Here is a 17801-nt window from a genome sequence, read left to right as displayed (position 1 = left end):
GAGGAAATGGCCTCAAGTTGTGCCAGGGAAGGTTCAGGTTGGATACAAGGACAAATTCCTTCCCAGAAAGAGTTCTCAGGTGCTGGAACAGGCTGCCCAGGGAGGTGGTGGAGTCACCATCCCTGGAGGGGTTTATAAGCCTCATGGATGTGGTGCTGAGGGCTGTGGTTTAGTGGCAGTGGCTGAGCAGCAGTGGTGGATTGTGAGCCCTAGGTGAGAGGTTGGACTGGATGATCTCAAAAGTCTCTTCCAACCTCAACAGTTCCATGATTCTAGGAGCTACCCACAGCCAGTTCTGGGGACACTGCCACATCCTCTGCGGTGTCCTGGGGCTCTGCTTCTCCCACTTCTCTGCCAAGAGAAGAGGAGCTTCATCCTGATGAGCTCAAGGCCCAAGAGGAGCCAGGACTGGGGTGGGAAGCTGCTCTGTGTTCTCTCTTCCTTTCCCAGTCCATTCCATCCCCTCCCAGCAAACAGCCACCCCAGGAGAAGCTGCAATGAAGCCCTGCCCCAGGCTGTGCCCCCTGCCCGCAGCAGTTGCACAAGGCAGCAACACCCGGGGAGGAGGAAGCAGGAGGGAGATGCCTGCTGGCATCCAGGCAGAGGCTCAGCCCCCCCAGGTTATTTAAGACCCCCCACCCCAACTGGCCCTGCAGAAGGTGGGAGTGGCCTGCTCTGCACCAGGATGGTCACATCTGGGCTCTTCATCTTCAGCCTGGCAGGCTCCATTCTGCTCCCAGCACTGGTCCCAGCAGGTAATGGGAGAACTGGGGCTTGGTGGGGGGCCCTGCAGGGCTGGTTCCCACAGCCAGGGAGGGAGATGCAGTCTCTGGGCTGGAGCACTGTGGTGCAGGGAGGGGGTTTTTGCCCTGCCACTCTTGGCTCACCTCAGCCAGAGCCGCTGCTGGGCCACTCACTGTCACTCGCTGGTGGTGCTGGGGAGCTCAGGACACAGCAACAGGAGTGGGACAGACACAGGTGAGGGCAAAACCTGGACTCCCCACCCTGCACCCACCAGGCACCCAGGGGAGCCAGATCATCGGGGGCAAGGTGGCAGCACCCCACTCCCGGCCCTTCATTGCCTCCATCCAGCTGGAGGGGCAGCACGTCTGTGGGGGCTTCCTGGTGTGGCCCAAGTGGGTGATGACAGCAGCCCACTGCTTCGTTCCCAGGTGAGCCACGCTCACCTCCCATCCCCCTACCCCACAGACACCCCCCCACCCCCAGCCCTGGTGCAGCACTCCCCACCTCCCCAGCCCCCTTCTTCCCCTCCCCATAATCCCCAAACCACAGCAGCACCCACTCAGGGCCCCTCTGCTGCAGACGGAGCCCCTGGGTGCGCGTGGTGCTGGGTGCCCACAGGCTGGAGGAGCCCGAGGGGTCCCAGCAGGTCTTCAGCGTCGTGGACTCCATCGCCCACCCTCGCTACAACCCCAACTCCGCTAACCACGACATCCGCCTGCTCCGGGTGAGCCCCACGCACCGCCCACCCTAATGGGCACCCACTGGCCGCCAGATGGGGTGAGCCCCAGCCCGTGGGGTGCGGGAGGGAGATGGGGAATCTCTCCGGGAGGGAGATGCCCAGGCGGGCCGAGCAGACACTAGGTGTCAGTGCTTCTCCGGAGAAACAGGATCACAATGGGGTGCGATGGAGGCAGCCGAGGACACACCGACCATGACCACGGCAGCTCCCTGCACCCCCGGGCGGCTAAGCCTCCGAGGCAGACTGGGACCAGTGCAAAGGGGTTGGCAAAGGCGGAAGGTCAGGGCTGGGGGGGGAGGGAGGGGCGGGAAGCAGCATCGGGGGGGTGGGTGCGGTGTGGAGGGGTGTGTGTGGAAGTCGGGACCCCAGGCAAGAGTAACTGAGAGGCTCTGCCTCAACAGTGAAGCCACTCATGCCCCCAGCTCCCCCCCCCTCCACTCCCCAGCTGAACAGGTCTGCCACGCTGAACGAGTACGTGAAGCGGATCCGCCTGCCCTCACCACGCATCGACCTGAAGCCTGGCACCGTCTGCTACGTGATGGGCTGGGGGGACACCTCCAGCTACGGTGCCCGCCCCACGGCGCTGATGGAGACCCACACCACCATCGTCAAGAGGAGCCTCTGCCGAACGCTGTGGAGGGGCAAGGTCTCTGCCAACATGCTGTGCGGGGCCAGCACCAATGCCACGCTGCAGGGCGTCTGCGCGGTGAGTGCCCGCCCGGCCCCGTGTCCCCCCCGCCCCCGACACCCCCTCCAGCACCGCCTCCCGGTCTCTTTTGTCACCTACACCTTCCTCACTTCGCAGGGCGACTCTGGAGGACCCCTGGTCTTCAACAAAAAGGTTTATGGCATCGTCTCGTTCTCTGGGGAGAGATGTGGGGACCGCCGGTACCCTGACGTCTACACCAAGATCTCCAACTACATCGACTGGGTGCAGCGCGTCGTGCGAGGGCAGCGCCGGCAGAAGGGGCGGCCCAAGCCCTAGCTGGGGCTGGGAGTGCCAGGGGGGCCTGGGGGTAGATGGGCTGTGGGGAGAGGGACTGAGGCACCTTATAGCTGTCTGGCAGCCCCCAGGCAGGGAGAAGAGGGCCAGGACTCCCACGTCCTTCCAGCTGCAAGGCCTGATGCTCCTTGACCCAGGAGATGGATTCTGCCCACTGGTGCAGGGGGTTGTGTCCCTCCAGGCTGCACAAGAAGCTCCAGCACCTCGTGCAGCCTCCTGCAGCAGCAGCAGCATTTGCCTTCCTCAATAAAACCTCGGCCCTAGACCTCTGTCCAGCCATTTCCTTCTACTCACCCTGTTACTCCCTTACAATGGGGCCACAGCTCCCAGCTCTGAGGCAGACAGGAGCTCCAGGAACCCTTAACCCCAACAGCCCCTGCTCACCCTAATACTGCCCCAGGATGATGGTTGGAAGACCCAAACTGTAAGCCAGGGGAGCAATGTTGGGGTTTTAGCCTCCTTGAGGCTCATGGTGGGCAGCTGAGCCCCGGGGAGTGGCTAACTGGGGCTGCTCATCTCAACGAGTTTTCCCAGCTTTCCCCCCTCCTGCCCCTCCCTGCCCCACCAGAACCCCCTCTCCGACTGTCTCACTGCACAGCTTTATGCTCCAGTTCCCAGCCAGCCCCCCAGCTTTTCCCGGGCTGGGGGTGCTGGAAGGAGGAGGGAAATGCCAACCCCCACTCAGGACCAGGCACTGGCCCAGAGGAGCCGGACCTGCAACGAGGTGCTGCCGTCCCACTGCGCATCCCCAGCAGTGCCAGAGCTGCCTTCCCACCAGGGTGGGGCTCCCCATCCCACCCTGTCTCATCCCATCCTGTCCGGTCCCACCCCGTCTCGTCTTGTTCCATCCCAACCCACACCGCACCCTCCCCGCTGTGCTATGGGACCCCCCAAACAGGGGAACCACAGACAGCTCCCCGGGGGCGGATGGGCTCCCAGCTGCTCAGATGTGCTGGCAGAGCCCGTGGGGATCCCATCGAGAGCCTCACCCTCCTCCCTAGCACACAGCTGGGTGCTTGTCCCTGAGGGACCTGGGTGGCAGTGGGCGCAGGGGCCGGGGGGATGTGCTCTGAGCCGCTGCCGGGTCTCAGCCGGGCTGCACGCATGGCATGCGGCTTTGCCTGGCGTCGCAGCCGTCTCTGGGGACGGACCCAGACATTCCCCGGCCCTGGCTGTTTGTTTTATCTGCAAATTGCTGGCACAATGCGGCCGTGGGCGCAGCCGCCTGGGGGGGTCCCACAGGAGGCTGCAACCGACCGCAGCATCCGGCAGAGGCCATCCTGCGGCCCCCGGGGGCTCTGCTGGGGAGGATGAACGCCAGGGCTGGGCCAGCCTGTCAAGGAGCCCCCAGAAGACACCTTCATCTCTGCAGCCCCTGTGGTCCCCACACCTGGGGAGCTCAGAGGCTTTGGCTTCCCCTCCCTGTGACACACTGCCCCCCCCCAAACCCCAGCTCCCCGCTGTGGGGTTTTGCCTGGTATCAGCGGGACAGACCCATGGGTATCAGTGGCTCTGGGGGACACCAGGGGACACCCAGCAGAGGACACCCAGGCTGGCCTGGCTGCTGTCTTCCAAAGAAGCCCCAAATTCCCACGGGCCGTCAGCGGCAGCAGCAGCGTGGGGCAGAGCCCCCCAGGATGCCAGGGCAGGGCTGCCAGCCCCAGGGCTCCCACACGCTGCTGGGATGCCTGGAGAGCCGGCGCCTGTCCCAGCTTGTCCCAGACCACCCAAAAGCCGGCGGGAAGGAGGCGCCTGACTCCCGGCTGAGTTTTGGAAGCCGAAATCTCCCGCTCATCGGCGGGAGCTGATGCCGCTGCCGCAGCCCATGCCCGCAGGCTTAGCATGGGGCATCGTGCCAGGTGCTTCAGGGGCCAAACCCTGCGGCAGGGCAGGCGGAGGATGGCGAGGTGCCTCGGGGAGGAAGGCTCTGCGGGCGGGCTGTTGAGAAACTGGGGCCACACACCAGCGCGTGTGGCAAACGCCAGGGAAAGTCCTGGGTAGCTTTTTGGCAATTTCTTTACACTCATCCCCAAAAGCAGGGGGGTGGAGGGGCATTGATGAGCTGAGCAGGTAGAGGGGGGCTGCAGGAGGGTCCCCACTGCCCACCCTGGGTTGAGCTGTTGCTGCCTGGCAGTAGTGCCCGGCTGGGCTCAGCATAACTCCATGAGATGCCTGGGTTCAGACCAGGCTGGGCTCAGCATAACTCCATGAGATGCCTGGGTTCAGACTAGGCTGGGCTGAATCCTGCATGATGCTCAGCATCCTCCTGGACCTCAGGGAGAGATGAAGGTGCTGTGTGCCAGCCAGACAGAAGGTATTGATCCTCATCACAATGCCTCAGTTTCCCCTGTGTAACCCCCCACTCAGGTCCCGGGAGGGTTGGGGGTTGCAGTTGAAGCCAGCCTAGCTCCACGGGCTCCCTGCAGAGGTCAGGGCCAGCCTGGAGCCTATTGACAGGACAGATGCCAAGCTGGGCACAGGCCAGGGAGGGCTCAACCCAGACAAGGCTCAGTGGGGTCCAGGGGCTGCGTCATGCCAGCCCCCAGCACAGGGGCCACGGCCGAGGGGGGACCCATTGGCGGCTCCCATGGAGCTCAGAGGGCCAAGCCGCAGGCTGCCGCTCGGGAAGCATCACACATCAGGATCCAATTAACAGCAGGAATTGTTTTGTGAAATACCAAACCCTCCTGGCACAGCCTGATATTGGGAACAGATTTATCTGCTCCGCTGCTTGCTCTTCCCCATTCTCCCCTTCCCTTCCTGCTGCCGAGAGCAGCTTTGGCTGGGCTGGAAACTCTCCGCTGCCAGGCTGAACCGGAGCGGGACTGAGCTCCTCACCAGCTCCTGGGAGCTCTCCCACCCCCCTTAGCCGCTCCCACATCCCTCTGGCCTTGAGCTTCCCAGACGCACACACGCCCCTGGGGGACACGGCCACCTACTGCAGCCCCTGCCAGAGCCTGCTGAACAAACCAGGAGCCACGGCAAGCGTTTATTCATTTAATTATGCTCCAAATTGTAACACAGCCATAAAATGCCCCTTTAACGATAGCGTGCAGGAAGTGTCTGCGTTCCCAAAGCTCAGTCTGCCTCAGGGTTTCAGAAGGCAACCATACAAAAATAGAAAATAGGGTATTTTTATATATATATATATATATAAAACACATATAATGATATTTATATAAAGGCAACAGCTCGTTGGTGTCAGACAGGAGATGGTATTTACACAGGTGACAGCACACAAGAAAGAGAGAAGAGGTACAAATAAATACAAACGGTGTCAGCCGAGCTGGGGAGGGGTGGGGAGGGGCTGGGACAGGAGGTGGGGGGGTGCCAAGGCAGGGCAGGCAGAGCCATTGCCTCTTTTACTATCCCCCTCTGCTCAGCCACGCTCCCCCAAGGCAGCTCCACGCTCGGGTTGGGAGCCCAGCGCTGCCCCGGGCACCGCAAGCTTGCTTCGCCCAGCACCAGCGGTCTCCCCCAGCGCCGTGGAGCCCTCTCACCCACCACAAGGGTTTGGCAGTGGGGAGAGAGAGGGCGCTGGGCAGCCCTGGTGGTGGGCTTGGGAGGATGGCTGTGCCCTGGCTCAGGGCTTTTGCCACAGCCCGTGGTGGGCAGCGCTGCCTGGCTGCCGTTGCAGCAGCTCTCCCGGCACTGGTGTTGGCTCTGAAGAGGGGCAGGAACCTGGTCTAGGATGGGCCAAGAAAACAAACTAAGATCTGTTTTGACTCAGACATGCTGAAATTTTAGGGGAAAATAACATACACATATATATTATATATATATAAAATATATATGTATGTGTCTCCATCCCCCTGCAGCACCACGCTGCCTTTCTTGCCGCTGGCAGCTGGGGCTGAGCCCCTCCAGGGAAGGTGAAATCGCAGATTCCCTCTAGACTTTTAAGGTCCCGGCCAGAAACGTCAGCAGAGTACTGAGAATTCTATCCAAAAATAAATAGGTCTGGGGCTGCTGGCCAAGGACACGTTGAGAGGGGGGGGCCCCCCCAACGCACAGCAGCACGGACACCCCCTCCACGCCGCGAGAAACACGGATGAGCTCTGGGGCGAGGGCACCGCAGCGTCCTAGGGGCTGCTCGGTGTCGCTTTGACCGTGGCGGGCTGGGAGCTCCCTTCCCTGCTCCCCAGCTGGCAGGGCCAAGAGAACAGGGCCCCCCCTGCGAGTGCATAAGATACACAGGTATAAATAAGGATCCTTTCTCTTTTTGTTTTGGTGTTTGGTTTGGTTTTTTATCTTAATAAATATCAGGTATATGGTTTGTACAATATACACAATAATGCCCCTGTCTCCCGGGTCCGGCCCCGCGCCGAGGGGAGGCTTCACACGTAGTTCTCTTCCTCGTTGTCCGTCTCCGAGGAGAATCTGGCCGCAGCTGGAAACGGAGCAGGAAAGGGGGAGAAGCGGTGAGGGAGGTGCGAAGGGCGGCCGGGGGCTGGGGGTCCGAGCCCGCTCCCCCACCCCGCTGCCCGCCCCCGGGCTGCCCGCTCACCCGAGCAGCTCCCGTAGTGGCGCACGCCGATGGAGCGGCCGCGGTGGCAGGTCGCCCGCCGGAGGTGGCACGCCGAGGGGTAGGTAACGTTGTTGTTGCCGCAGAGGGCGTGATCCAGGCTGGTGGGCTCGGGGCAGGGAGCCGTCCGGCACATCACGCAGTGGGCACTGCCTGTCTGGTCCACCACGCAGGTGTGGGTGCCAGGGCACACCACACTGGAGCAGGACTCTGTGGAGAAGCACACGCAGACGGGGTTGAGCCTCCCTGCATGGGGTGAGCCAGGGACAGGCATCGTCCTCCTGTGGCTCCTCTGACCCAAGTGGGCATTGGTCAGGGAAACCCAGGCAGCTGCTCTGGGCCCCTCTTGCCCCTAGGTACAGGGAGATGCAGAAGAGCCAGGGGCTGGAGGGTCCCAAGCTTCCCCATTGCCACTGCTTGTGAGGCTGGGAGCTGGCAGGGGCTGACACCCCGGGTGCAAGGGAGCTTGTAGCCCTGTATCCCTTGGGCACAGCTCCCGCTGGAGCCTTGTTGTGCTGAGGGAGCTGACGTCCAACCACAGAGCCTGAGGACGTGGGGCTGAGCCCAGCCTGGCGCGGTGGGACCACGCAGGTGCCTTGGCTGGGAGAGCAGAGGCCGCTCCGGCCAGGCTGGCAGCCGCCACGCCGCACGCCCCAGCGAGAGGCAAAGGGCAGGGTCACCCTGGACCTGCTCCAGCCCTGCGAGCAAGGGCGTGGGGACGGCAGGGGCCTGCACGGACAGGATGAGGCCCTGCACACAGTTCTGCCAGGCTGGTGCAGAGCGGGGGGCTCATGCACACCCCACCCCCCGATCCCACACCAAGACCTCGGGGTCTGCACAGTGTGCCAGCCGCAGCACAACCCCACGGCAGCGGCAGAGCAGGACCCGCAGTGCTCCCTGGACACCGTAAACACTTCCTAAAGCCGTCCCTCCGCCTCCTCCCCTCCCCTGCTGGATTGGAAGGCGATTTGGCATCTGCAGCTCCTCGCTCACAACTCCCAGTTCTTGCCCCACGTTTCCCTGCGCAGTCCAGAGCTTGACAGGCAAAGCATTGCAGAGAGGAGGGCTGGCAAAAATAACCATAATAATCCTGACAGTTCTTGGCAGGGCGAGAGGATTGCTGCTCTTTAACAAAACAACAAAAACCGGGGCTTGATGTTTGCAAGTGACATTTTACGGATGGTTGTTCCTCAGCCCACGGCAGGGCTGAGTCCCCATCGCACTGGCAGGCTGCAGTGGCATCGCAGCCTGTGGCCCTGGGCATATCTGGTGGCTGCCAGCCTGCTGGATGCCAGCTCGCAGCACAGCGAGGGCTGACTGCAGAGCAGCGCTCCCTCCCCAGGCACAGAGCCCCACGTGCCACAGGCAAAGCCCTGTGTCAGGGCAGACCTTCCTTCCCTGGCACAGGCAGGTCCAGGCCCTGCTTACAAACCCTCTGTGCCATGCTGGTGGAGCTGCTGGACTCGGGGAGATGGCAGTAACTCATGCTTGGGGCAGGATGGCTTCTCCCCGGGACTCTGGTGGGGAGAACAGGGTAGAGCCTGGCTTCCTGAGTGGGAGCAGGGAGGATGTGCATGCATGTGCTGGCAGGACACAGAGGGATGACCCTTCCTCTTCATACCAGAGCACGTGGACCTGTGCTGGCAAGAGACAAAGGGGTGACCCTTCCTCTCCACACCAGAGCATGGGGACCTGTGCTGCCCTTCATCTCTCTCCACAGGGACAGAGACTGGATCAGGAGCTGGGAACACAAGAGCCGCAGGGGACAGGGTAGGGGACACACGACTGGACCTACTTTTGCATTTGCCCTGGTACATGACTTCGAGGTCGGGGTGGTCCCTGCACTTGGCCGTCAGCAGGTCGCACTCGTCGCGGTAGGTGTAGCCGTCGGAGCCGCAGACCTGCAGCTTGCGGGGCAGACTGGAGCAGTCCGGGGCGCAGGCACACTGGGGCCGTCCGTGCTTCATCTTGCAGACCTTGTCAGGGCCACACACCACCCCCTCGCAGGTCTCTGGGGACAGAGGAGAGCAGCTTGTGAGGACAGAGCACCGGTCACCCCCCGACGAAGGAAGGATCCACCCAGCTCGGGCTAGCCGGCAGCCCAGCCCCACGTTCACACAGGGTGGCACCGAGCTGGACGGAGCCAGCAATCAGCCAGCAGGGTCCAGAATCCCTCCCCGGGGGCGGGTCGGGGGGGGTGGGGGTGGGGGTGTGGGGTGGGGTGTCACACCACGCACGCTGACACTGAGCTGCTCCAGCAGCATCTGGATCTGCTCAGCTCCGCCAAGGAGCAGGTCGTTGGCTTGGAGCTGCGAGCAATCATCCAGCGCTCGGCCCCAGCCAGAGCCCCGGCCCTCGCTCAGCACCAGCTCGCTCAGCTCTCTGCAGTTATTTTTTTGGAAGGAGATCTTTTTTTTTTTTTTTTCTTTCTTTCTCTCTCTCTCTCTTTTTTTTTTTCCCCTCTCTGCTTCTTGTGCAATGGAAAAATCTCTCGGCAAGGCCCCCGCTTCTCCAGAAGGAGCTGGGCTCCGTGAGTTGTCTGGGCAATCAGGAACGCTGCTTCCCACCAGACAATACCCAGCCCTGTTTCGCTCCGGGCCTCCGTGACTTGAACACAAGAGTGGGATGCAGCAGCGAGGGCAGCTCCCCAGACAGGCGCCCGCTTTGTCCCCTGGGTCACCTCCCGGCCAGCACGGGGGCCGGGTTCAGAGGGTCCCACCAGCGCCCGGCACCGCCCCGAGAACAGAGAGGAGCTGCTGGCATCAAGCGGGGGCCTGTCCTGGATGCCGGGAGAGGCAAAGAGGTCAGAGCCTGGACCGTGGCTGGGGTGCCTGGAAGTCCCTTGCTCCCCCCAGAGCACACCCACGGCACCCCACCCCTGGACACAGGCAACGCTGGGGGGCGTGGGGCTGCCTCCAGGTGCAGGGAGCCATCAGCACCCCCAGGCAGGAAGGTCGGGCAGGGGTGAGAAACTTCCAAGCCGGGGATTCACCCTCTGCAGGAGGGATTCCCACAGACAGGGTGTGTGCTGGGAGCTCTTGGGAGGTACCAGGGGGATTTCCCTGTGGGTCACTTTGGGAGACAGTAGGAGAGGGGGATGGGGAGGATGGGGAAGGGAAAATTCCCTGTCTGCTTGGCTCAGGGGAAATTCCCTGGTGGGAGACAGTTTCCCGGTTTGCTCCCTGATTTCCATAGCTGGGGCCTGTCCCAGGGAAGGGGAGAGCTGGAGACTGAGCCCTGGCAGCATCTCTGTGGGAAGCCTCAGGGATGAGACCCCAGGACAGAGGGGCATGGCCCCATGTCCCAGGCCTGCTGGAGCAAGCAGGACCTTCATCACCCTTCACTTCAGGACGCTGCTGCTGGTGCAGCGGGGTCCATCCTCAAGGGAAGGAGGCAGTTGGACCATCCACCCATGACCCTGACCCCACAGCCCAGCTCTCCCGCCTGCACCAGGTCCCTACGGGGGACACCATGTCCCCAGCAGCTGGAGCCAGGAATTTCAGCTCCCCACTGGAGACCCATTGCAGAGACCCCGAGGGTCTGGCCAGCACCTTCCTGTGGGGCTCGGCCGCCCCGGCTGCTGGCGCCGGGCTGGTGGCTGCAGCCCACTTTATCCTGGAGTAACCTCTCCTGGCCCCGTGAGCCCGGGGAGCCGGAGCACAGCTCCTCTCATCCGCCCTTTTCCAAGGCCTCCAGCTCGTTGGAGCCCGGTGGGGAGCAGCACCAGCTCCATCTGGATGGGACAAGGCAGGAGCTTTCTGAAGGGTGGGGAGCTGCGGTGTACGTGCGGCCAGGGCCCTCCGGCGCTGCCCCCAAAGGTCCTGCTCCCAGCCCCCGGTGATCGCCAGAAGCCACAGCCCCTGCTGTGCTCTGTGGCTGCTGGCAGCACCCCCTGCCGTGTCCTCCAGCCTCCCTGCAGAGGCGAGGGCACACGGCTGGGATGAGGCTGCCTGTCCCAGGCACAGAGCTGCCACCTTCCCTAGTCAGCTCCTGGGGAGGGTCCTGTTGCTGCCAGCACCCACCAAATGGAGCCAAGTGCATAGGTGGGGCACGGGGCAAAAAGCCAGGGCCAGGATCTCACTCAGCTTTTGGCTGGCACCAGGTGTAACAGGATGACGGGATGTTAGGGGTTGGAAGGGACCTCTGAAGGTCATCAAGTCCAACCCCCCTGCCAGAGCAGGACCATAGAACCCAGCACAGGTCACACAGGAACACATCCAGATGGGTCTTGAATAGCCTCCAGAGAAGGAGACTTCCACAACCTCTCTGGGCAGCCAGTCCCAGTAACCCCAAAACTGTGCTGGAACAGGGGCTGAGGAGCAGCTGGGATGGCAGCACTCAGGGGTGCAGAGGGGCTGGAAGAAGAAGGAGGTTTGTTAACAACCTTTTTGGCCTCCCCCCTTCGCTCCCCCCCCCTTGCTTTAAAGCAAATAACGTCATGACCTTCCAAAGACCTGCTCCTGCCTACTGCAGTCAGCAGGTCCTGCAGCTTGTTCTCACACAGCCACGCAAGTGTGAGTGGAGGATCCGCGCCTCTGGCGCATGCCAAAACATCTGGCGGGGCTGGAACTCACAGCTGGAGAGTTTCCACTTCTGGAACTGCCCGTTACATAAAGCCATTTCACACACACGCTGGGAGGAGGAGGAGGAGGGAGGGGGAGCAGAGGGGAAGAAATAGATCTCTTCTGCTTTTCTTTTTTTTCCCCTTCAAATAAAAAAAAGGAAACCTGGAGAAGTTTTCCTCTGAGCAGACCTGGCAAGGGCAGGGGCAGGCAGGAGGCCCCAGCCACAGCAGAGTTAACCTGGAAAGAGGGAGCCCCAGCTCAGCTCCCAGCTCGGGCTGCCCAGCCAAGACCCAGGTCATGCATCCTACTCCACAGAGGGAACAACAAAAATACACACAAAAGGAGGGCTGCCAGGGGACAGAGGCTGTTCTGCAAGCCCTGGCCCCATGGCAGCATCTGTCCCAGAGCTGCAGCAGCAGGAGCACGGGGTCAGTGCTCCCTGGCATACCTGTGCCAACCCAGACAGCCCAGGAGGGCACCAGAGAGCCCTGCCCGAGTGAGGGGCAGCGCAGGCCCAGAGCTGCTGCATCCTCCCTAGGGCTCCAGGCATCCTCCCAGAGCAGAGCTCAGCCCCACAGCAGCCCACGTGCCCCACAGCAGCCCACGTGCCCCACAGCAGCCCACGTGCCCCACAGCCATGCTCACCTTTGCAGGGGTGGCAGGTCACCAGCCCCAGGAAGCCCAGCAGACTGATCTTGTTGCCCGGGTAGGTGTAGTTAGACCAGGCCACATCTACCTTGCCGTTGGCACAGCATTCCTCCCACGTCACTCCTGTCTTCAGGATCATGGTGCACTTGGCCTCCTTCCCCTGCTGCAGCCAGCAGATCCCACCTGCAGAGAAGGCAGAGGGTGAAGGCTGCCTGCTGAGCTGGGGCACTGCAAGAAGGGCAGTGAAATCCTGGCCACGGCTGGGCCACCAGTGGGACTGAGGCACAGGGATTGCTCCAGTGCCTGGAAAGGGTTGGCATGGAATGAGCAGGGAAACTTAAAGACACTCCAAACTGGCTCCCACCCCCTCCTGTGGCACGGGAGCTGTCCCAGAACAGGCAACCTCATGCCTGCTCTGGCAGCCCAGCTCCTCTGGCCAACAGGCTTCTAACCCAGCACCAGGACCAGAGAGAGGCGATGCTCTGGGAGATGCCCAGCTGGCAGAGCAGGGTCTGGGGCTGCAGCTTACCCCTTTACCCTGCCCTTTGCGCCAGCATCGCTGCCAAACTCCTGCCTGACCCCACAAGCAGGGAGACTCCAGCCCAGGCACACTGGGCAGAGCATGTTGGTGGGTGCTGGCGAGGGCTGGATCCCCAGGCAAGGCACCAGCAGCCCCAGGGAGGGCCGAGGACCATCCCCACAGCGTGGGGGCAGTCTGAGACCCACAGCCTCTGCCAAGGAGCATCTGAGCCACCGGCCAGAGAACAGGGCACTTGACACAGCCCTTGGGCCGGGGCCAGGCCAGCGGCATCGGATCCCTCTGAGTCAAAAGCCTGTTTGTTCCTCAGCCCCACGAGCACATCAGTTTGATTTCTTTTCCTTTTCTTTTCTTTTCTTGGTGTGTTTTTTTTCTCCCTTCTTTCGTGTGAGTGATTCCTTTGCAATTTCCGCCCCTGCAGACCAGCCTCTTCTGACGCTTATTTGGGTTTATGTTCTCGTTAGCTGCGTTTGAGGTTTGTTAAACAGCTAAAGATGTGAGGAGAGGGATGGGGGGAAGGGATGGATCCCGCCACTGCCGGGCTTGGAGTCGCTCCCCTTCAAAGCAAGAGGTTCAGCCTGCCCCAAAGCGGAGCCAGCACCTGACTCAGACCCTCCCACTGTGCGCCCCGCTGCTCCCTCCCATGCCCCTGATTTTGGGGCTCCCAGCGTGGCTGCAGTCAGCAACAGCTCCCCAGGGCAGCTGTGGATGGAGCAGGCGGCAGGGAGCAGCAGCCTGGACACCTCTGGAAGCATCAGCCAAGGCCATCAGGGGGTTTATCCTCCACAGATTTGTCCAGTTGCTCTTTCAACCTTTTTTTTTTCCCTTACAACATCCTGCAGCCCCAATTCCTCCCAGTGCCATGGGAGCTGTGTCCTGCCTTCAGACTGTGCTTGCCCCACAGCTGCTGCCTGTGGGCACAGCCCCACACTGAGCAATTCCATCTGCACCAGAATGGATCCCTGCACCCCCTGCTCGCACCTCTGGTCTCAGGGGTGCACCCCTGACTGGCATCAGCAGGGCACTGCCCACCTCCTGAAGCTCTGCTGGGATGTGTGGACACCAACAAGGGACATGGCCTGGGCAGGACAGCCATGGGCTGGAGGAGGCAGCGTGGGGTTCTTGGGGTGCCCCATCTGCAGGGTGCTCCATCCTCGAGGTTCCCTCAGCAGGGCTGGAGGAGCCAAGCTCTGGCCAGGGGGCTGCAGCATGTCCCTGCCTGGGGCCTGCCAGCACTGCTCAGCCCTGCGGAGCAGCAAGTGGAAATCCCGCGGGCTGGGGTGGTGCCAAACACCATCCCAAAATCCACAGCAGGACGAGAAGGGCCTCGTGGAAGTTCCCCTTTCCCATCCTTTGGAACATCCCAACCTGCTGCTGCCCACGCTGGCAAGGGGTGATGGAGACGCAGGGACAGCCTCGTGTGAGGGGAAGGACGGAAACTCCACTGCGGGAGAGCCAACGCTGGCTCCGCAGCGCTCGGAAGGGCTGCTGGAGCCCCCAGCCCGGGGATCCTGGATGGCCCGGGCACCGGGACGGCTGCCCTGCAAGGGAACAGCCACCGAAGAGCCTGGACACCTCCCAGGCACCCACGAGAGCTGCCAGCACGGTCACTGAACCAGGAGAGCTTCAAGCTCCCAACTCCACACCCAGATCACCAACCAGTTGCCGTTCCAAGTTCTTCCCACCCAGCTCACAAGGCTCCGGAGCTCGGCTCTGCCGGCCCCTCCTGGGGCAGAGGGACACCCCCTCCCCCCAACTCCGACTCGAGCAGCTGCCCCGGGAGCTCCGGGCGGGGGGCTTGGGGGGCCGGGTAGGTCACTCCCACCCTGGGGCACGCAGGGGTGCGGGATGCCGGGACCGGGCACCAGCATCGCCACGACATGGGAGGTGGCAGTGGCACCGTGTGGGACGCTGGGCACTGCGGTCCCTGGACTGAGCCGGAGCCGCGGGCACCGGGCAGCAGCAGCTCCGCCAGCGTCTGGCACTCGAATGCTTCCCGGTAAAACGGGTTTGTGTTGCTCAGAGTGCAGCACCTACCGGCCGCGGGGACACGGCGAGGAGGGGGGGACGATAGCGGTGTCCGGAGGGGCGCAGCCCGATAACGGCACCGGGACCCCGGGACGGGCCGCCCCTGCCCCAAGCACCTGCCGGGGGCCGGAACTGCGGAGCGGCGGCACCGACGGCGCGAAGCAGCGGGCGGGCGAGTGGCTCCGGTACCACCGGCGGGTCCGCGCCCCCCCCCCCCCCCCCCAGCCCCCCGCCCCATCCCCCCACCTCCCGGTGCCCCGGGCGGCTCTTACCGTGCGCGGCGGCGGGGCTGCAGAGGACGAGCAGGCAGATCGCCAGCCGCAGCGGCATGGCCGGGACGGGGCCGGGACGCTCCAGTGACCTGTTGCCTGAGCGGCGGCGGCGGGACCGGCGGCGTTATAAAGCGGCGGGGCGGCGTGAATCACCGGGCGGGGCGGCGGCGGCGGGAGGGGGGGCCGGGCGGGGGCGGCGGCGGGGGTGGGAGATGGGGGCAAGGGGGGGGGGGATGGCAGCGTGGGTGGGGGTGTCGAGGGGGGGGGACGTGTCCTTGTGTCCTCTGCGCCCCGCAGCTGGCACGGAGATGGGGATGGGGGGGTGGGAGGTTCGAGTGTGCCCCCCTTGCAAAGGTGCAGAGCCTGGCCGTGAAGGAAGGATTGGAGCAGACCCCAAAATGTGGTTGACAGCAGGGGTCTGGGTGCTGCCCAAAGCAGCCCAAACACACCCAACCCTGTCCCCCCATTCCACGGCTGCTTCTTCCACACCCACCCACCCATCCTCGGGTGAACCCCCTGTGTGCCTCCTCCCACAGGAATTAGGGTCAGGCCTGTTTCATTTGGCTCCTTTCATCTCCTCTCCCCAAATGCCAATGCAGCTCTGCTGGCAGCACCCACACAATGCCGGGAGGGAAACTGAGGCATCACTGGGTCCTGCTGCCTTAGCCTGCACCAGCCCTGATTTGTGTGAGGAAGTGAAGGGGGAGAGCTGAAGGGACACACTCCCCTTCCACACACTGTCACTGTCCACCCTACACGTCCCCATTGCCACCACAGCTGCTCTGTCCCAGCTCCTGACTGTGTGCTGGACCCTACATGGCCTGGGCTGGGTAACTGTGGCTGTGCCAGTGCTGCCAGGTCTGGGGGGTCCTGGCAGGAGAGGGGCAGGCAGGGGGGTGCAAGGCTGCAGGGACACCAGGGAAAGGCAGGTCAGGCCTCCTGATGTTGCCTGCCCTCACTCCCCGCTGGGACCACCCCAGAGAGATCACCCAGCCCTCTGCCAGGGGTGTCAGGGCGCAATCAGTGCCCCCCTGTTTGTCACCTTGCTTCCTGGGCAGGGAGCTGGGCACACCAAGCTTTCTGCCTGTCCCCATTTGTCCTGCCACAGCCCGTGGCCTCCTCCAGCTCCGTGACCCTTGTCCGTCTCCAGCTGAGGAGTGTTTCACCCTCTGCACTGGCCTCAGCTGAGGTCATGTTTTGAGCAGAGCTGAGCCCAAGCTCTTTCAGGAGAGAGGCCCTGGCCAGAGGGCCCTTAGGGACCTTGCACCACCTCCTTGCTCCGAGCAGGTGCCAGCACAGTGTGAGCAGCTCGGTCTGGCATGGGATGGGGCTGGACGCAGCTTTGGTCCAGTGAGACACGGAGCAGCCCTAGGTCACATAGCCAAGGGTGAGCAGGGCGAGATGCCAGTGCCAGCACAGGCAGAGCAGCTGTGTCCAATGGCACCACCACATTCCAAGTTCCATGCCCCCAACCCTCCTTCCATCCTGAGGACGAGCAGAGGGCTGGACGAAGCTGCCCTCCTCCAAGGCAGAGCTTCCCCCTTCTCCCCACAGAGTCCCCTTCACCCACAGGGAAGGGGCAGGAGCAGAGAGGTCTGGGTTTGCCCCCAAGTGATGTAACCTGCAGGACTTCATGGAGGAGCCCTCAGGCCCTGCAGTGCCACAATCCCAGCAGGCAGTGTGTGCACGGGGCAGGGAGCCCCTCATGGGGGACGAGGAAGGGGTTACTGTCCTGGGGGAAGGATGGAGCTGTGCAGGCTCCCAGTGCGCTGCTGGCCCCAAACTGGGAAACGCTGCTCCCTTCCCCATCCCTGTCCCTGCTCCTGGCCAGCATGACCCCTGGCTTGCTTCGCCGGCCTCAGAGCAATTGCCCATGTAAGGGCAGGGTCTGGGCAGCCAAATCCCCGAGCTGGGTTTCAATGAGCGAGCGAGTGAGCGAGCGGGTGGTGATGCACTCGCTCACATGCTCCAGGATGCAAGAGGAGCTTGCAGAGGCCAGGGAGGGATTTTCCCTGGCTGCAGAGCAGCGTTGCACAACCGGCCAGCTCTGTCAGGGAAAGGGTCGGACCTTGCTCCAGAGCAGCATCTGGAAGGGAGCAGCTGGGCTCCCACTCGCTTGATGTGGGGCAGGAGGAGCTGGGAGGCCCAGAGGGAAGCAGGTCAGGCTCCTTCCCCAGAGCTGGCATAACTCTGTGCTGCCCTGCCAAGGCCTGCTCGTGCCCAGGGGCTCAGCCCCACTGAGGCCACCCTGCTCCCAGCAAAGCCATGCCGGGAGCTCCACTCAGCCCCTGCCCCGGCTCTGACAGCCCTGGGAAGCACCATCCTGCCGCGGGGCAGGGAAGCGACTGCCCACGGTCCCACCCCAGGCAGGGGCCAAGGCTGGTTCTCAAGCCAAGCCGGGAGCAAAACTCCACCAACCAGTCTGCCACACACGGGGCAATGCTGCTCCCACTCCCCTCAGCTCCCACGGAGCCCGGGTGGTGACCGAGCCCCAGTAGTACCCCGCGGAGCGAGGCGGGAGAGGAGCCAGGCTGGGAATGGGCGAGAAACCAGCCCGGCAGCGGCACCCGGGGAGCATCAAAGGAGCCCATGGGCCGGGTAGGGGCTGGGGGCAGCGGGAGGAGCTGGAGTGGGACAAAGGAGCCCTTTGGAGCCGCAGTGAATGCAGCCTCACATCTGACCTTTCCGTCTGGGTGCTGGCATTGTGCTGGGTCGGGCGGTGTCCCGCTGCGGCTCGGG

General features: G+C 63.3%; 2 protein-coding genes across 3 annotated transcripts; one reads left to right on the top strand and one right to left on the bottom strand.

The window, feature by feature from the left end:
- The first annotated feature begins 685 nt into the window (after window positions 1-685).
- PRSS57 (serine protease 57) lies at window positions 686-2737 on the top strand. Its single transcript, XM_068156225.1, has 5 exons — window positions 686-755; window positions 1019-1172; window positions 1324-1468; window positions 1929-2189; window positions 2289-2737. The coding sequence occupies exons 1-5, from the start codon at window positions 686-688 to the stop codon at window positions 2466-2468; spliced, it is 810 nt and encodes a 269-aa protein (XP_068012326.1). The 3' UTR covers window positions 2469-2737.
- Window positions 2738-5469: 2732 nt separating this feature from the next.
- FSTL3 (follistatin like 3) lies at window positions 5470-17801 on the bottom strand. Of its 2 annotated transcripts, none has more exons than XM_068156227.1 (5): window positions 17744-17801; window positions 12222-12407; window positions 8807-9022; window positions 6994-7221; window positions 5470-6876 (listed from the first exon to the last, which is right to left on the bottom strand). In XM_068156227.1, the coding sequence occupies exons 1-5, from the start codon at window positions 17763-17765 to the stop codon at window positions 6824-6826; spliced, it is 705 nt and encodes a 234-aa protein (XP_068012328.1). In that variant the 5' UTR covers window positions 17766-17801; the 3' UTR covers window positions 5470-6823. The 2 variants fall into 2 exon arrangements, with proteins under 2 accessions (XP_068012328.1, XP_068012327.1); XM_068156226.1 differs by lacking the exon at window positions 17744-17801 and adding an exon at window positions 15063-15167.

This window comes from Melanerpes formicivorus, unplaced genomic scaffold (assembly GCF_026170545.1).
Source record: "Melanerpes formicivorus ecotype bairdi unplaced genomic scaffold, bMelFor1.0.p_v2 SCAF_34, whole genome shotgun sequence".
In the NCBI taxonomy this organism is placed as follows: domain Eukaryota; kingdom Metazoa; phylum Chordata; class Aves; order Piciformes; family Picidae; genus Melanerpes; species Melanerpes formicivorus.
The sequence above is the reverse complement of the archived record's forward strand: the minus strand, read 5'-3'. Positions and strand labels throughout refer to the sequence as shown.

Bases quoted from the DNA above. Each gene is read 5' to 3' on its own strand.
- PRSS57 (XM_068156225.1), top strand. From the start codon at position 686: ATGGTCACATCTGGGCTCTTCATCTTCAGCCTGGCAGGCTCCATTCTG. The intron at 756-1,018 runs GTAATGGGAGAA...TGCACCCACCAG, and splicing joins CCCAGCACTGGTCCCAGCAG to GCACCCAGGGGAGCCAGATC. The intron at 2,190-2,288 runs GTGAGTGCCCGC...CTCACTTCGCAG, and splicing joins CGCTGCAGGGCGTCTGCGCG to GGCGACTCTGGAGGACCCCT.
- FSTL3 (XM_068156226.1), bottom strand. From the start codon at position 15,120: ATGCCGCTGCGGCTGGCGATCTGCCTGCTCGTCCTCTGCAGCCCCGCC. The intron at 7,222-8,806 runs GTAGGTCCAGTC...GCTTCTCCACAG, and splicing joins GTACCAGGGCAAATGCAAAA to AGTCCTGCTCCAGTGTGGTG. The intron at 6,877-6,993 runs GTGAGCGGGCAG...CTCCGTTTCCAG, and splicing joins CCACTACGGGAGCTGCTCGG to CTGCGGCCAGATTCTCCTCG.